Source organism: Trichechus manatus, unplaced genomic scaffold (genome assembly GCF_000243295.1).
Source record: "Trichechus manatus latirostris isolate Lorelei unplaced genomic scaffold, TriManLat1.0 scaffold00028, whole genome shotgun sequence".
NCBI lineage: Eukaryota > Metazoa > Chordata > Mammalia > Sirenia > Trichechidae > Trichechus > Trichechus manatus.
Window position 1 is genome coordinate 1285848 of NW_004443964.1, and position 2293 is coordinate 1288140.

The following is a 2293-nucleotide window of genomic DNA, read 5'->3' on the forward strand; positions in this document are numbered from 1 at the left end:
GAGCTGCTGTGGCCGGCCTGGGGCGGGCGGGCAGACCTCATCCTCAGCGTCTCTGCAGGTCATTGACTACAATGGGGAGCGGACGCTGGAAGGGTTTAAGAAGTTCCTGGAGAGTGGCGGGCAGGACGGGGCAGGGGACGAGGACGTAAGTGTTTAATTCTCACCGACCCTGGATCCACGGGCTGGGTGAAGGGTGTGCCCGCGTGGTCCTGCCGGGCGTGCAGCTGGTGTTGCTGTCGGGGCACGTGTCTGCGTGTTCAGGCCCTGCCCACCTAGTCGCGAGGATGGCCTCACCCACATTGTGGGAGGTGGCTCTGGACGTGGCATTAGACACTGGTGTCCACTGCTGGAGTCTCACGTGGTTCTCTCTGCCGACTGTGACCCACTGTCCTCAGCCCCTCGGCCGCTGCGCCTCGTGCCACAGGAGGTGCCCTGCTGAGCAGTGGGGCATCATGGTGCTCCCTTCAGGCCTGTCTTCCATGCTGGGGGACGTTGCAGGGTGGCCGAGGCAGGGAACAGTGAGAGGACCCCCTCACGGGTGCCTTTGTCCTGCTCAGGGGCCTGAGTTTGCGTCCTGGAGGCCATTTAAGCAGTGAAACGATTTCTCTTTCCTGAAACATGAACACACCTGGGTGCTCAGCAGGTCTTCTCTGGGTGGGAAGAGATCAGCCCTGAGGAAGCCCTCTGTGGCCGCCCAGCGCAGGCCCAGACACAGGGAGAGGTCGATGGTGTTGGTCTTCCCATCTCAGGGCCCTGGGGCTGGCAGGGTGACTTGCAAGCCGGGGTGACTGCTGGGTCCTCTCTGCAAGTGGTCTTCACTGCCAGAGGGGGGACCTCTGTGGTGCCAGGCTGGGGGTGGGGTGTACCTCCTGGCCATCTGCCAGGGACCTGGTGGCAGCACTCGCCCCCCAGCCCCCACACCATCCACTCAAGAAGCTGCACGTCCCCTCAGTGGCTAGGCCAGCGCTGTGGCCGTCCACGCCCCCACTGGTGCTAATGGGTCTCTCTGCCCCCCTTTCTCACACACCCAGGACCTGGAAGATCTGGAGGAGGCTGAAGAGCCAGACATGGAGGAAGACGATGACCAGAAAGCTGTGAAGGACGAGCTGTGAGGCCGGAGAGGCGGCCTGGACACCACATGCCCACACCGTGGGGCGGCACTCCTGGCAGCGGTGCCTCTGGAGACCCCAGGAACCCCCTGTAAGGGGCAGCGACCGAAATCCAGGGACCTCTCATGCTTCCCCTAACATGTCCGTCTCCCCACCTCTTCTCTGGCTCTTCATTTGGAAAGGATCTGTCGCCAGCGCCTCTTGTCATTGTGATGTACTTTTGTACCTGGTATCTGTCCCAAGTGCACACTCGCTGAAATGTTTGGCAATCCCACGTGGGCGATGCTCCTTCCTGTAGAGGTTTATGCCATTGCTTCTCAGGAATTCTCCCTGTGGGATTGTTACACGTTTTCCGGTGTCAGGGTGTGTTTCTCCTCGGCCGGGCCTCCCTGGGAGTCTGTCCCCGACATGGGAACCACCCAGGCTGGGCACGGACACTGTCCACCTTGTGCCAGTGTGGCCACAAGCGAGCGTGGCTCTTTTGTTTTTTGGTTAAACGGAGACTTCCGGATCTCTGGCAGAGGGTGGGTCCCCACGGGAGGAGCTGCCACTCGGCTCAGAGGGCCTGGGTGGTGCCCCTCCCCCTCCTGGCCCAGCTCTGCGACGCCGGACCCTCTGCCCTGTGAGGCGGCCTGAGGCCGACCGAGGCACAAACCAGGACCTCGATTCCCAGGCTGGGAGCAGGGCTGGCCGGGTGACCGGCGAGTCAAGCATCGACAGTTCGGGCATTTCTACCCAATATTGGAATTGAACCCATTGGCCAAATAAAGTCAAGATTTTACTACCTGTCGTTGTCCCTGCCTCGTGACCTGTCCCTGCCCCGTGGAGCTGAGCGGAACCCTGAGCCAGGGAGAGAAGGGGGCCTGGGGCTGGGTCCCTGTGGTAGTGCTCTCAGAGGTGACGCCCCCAGAAAGGTACCTGCAGCTCAGTGTGTTCTGGGGAGGGTAGCTGCTTGTGCATTGCCTCATTACCAGGCAGAAGGTCGGGCATCAGAGAGGCCGCCTGGCCCAGCGTGTGCTGCTGACTCCCTGGCTATCCAGTTGCCGCACTGACAACACTCGTGACTGAAGCCCTGGACGCTGGGCCTGCAGCAGGGACCGCGGCCACTCCCCTAGTCTGATTGCAGCTTCAAAAAAGTGAAATCAACAAGTTGGTGTGTTTGCTACCCAAACCTTCATATAAAA

The 2293-nt window shown here is 61.3% G+C and overlaps 1 protein-coding gene across 2 annotated transcripts in view; it reads left to right on the forward strand.

Annotated features, from left to right (window-relative positions):
• The window catches only part of P4HB (prolyl 4-hydroxylase subunit beta), a 10020-nt gene extending 8125 nt beyond the window's left edge, over positions 1–1895 (forward strand). For both annotated transcript variants that reach the window (XM_023729199.1, XM_023729200.1), the window contains 2 exons: positions 59–145; positions 1032–1895. In XM_023729199.1, the coding sequence (XP_023584967.1) occupies positions 59–145; positions 1032–1112 (168 nt within the window). In that variant the 3' untranslated portion in view covers positions 1113–1895. The remainder of the gene's footprint in view (positions 1–58; positions 146–1031) is intronic.
• The last annotated feature ends 398 nt before the right edge of the window (positions 1896–2293 follow it).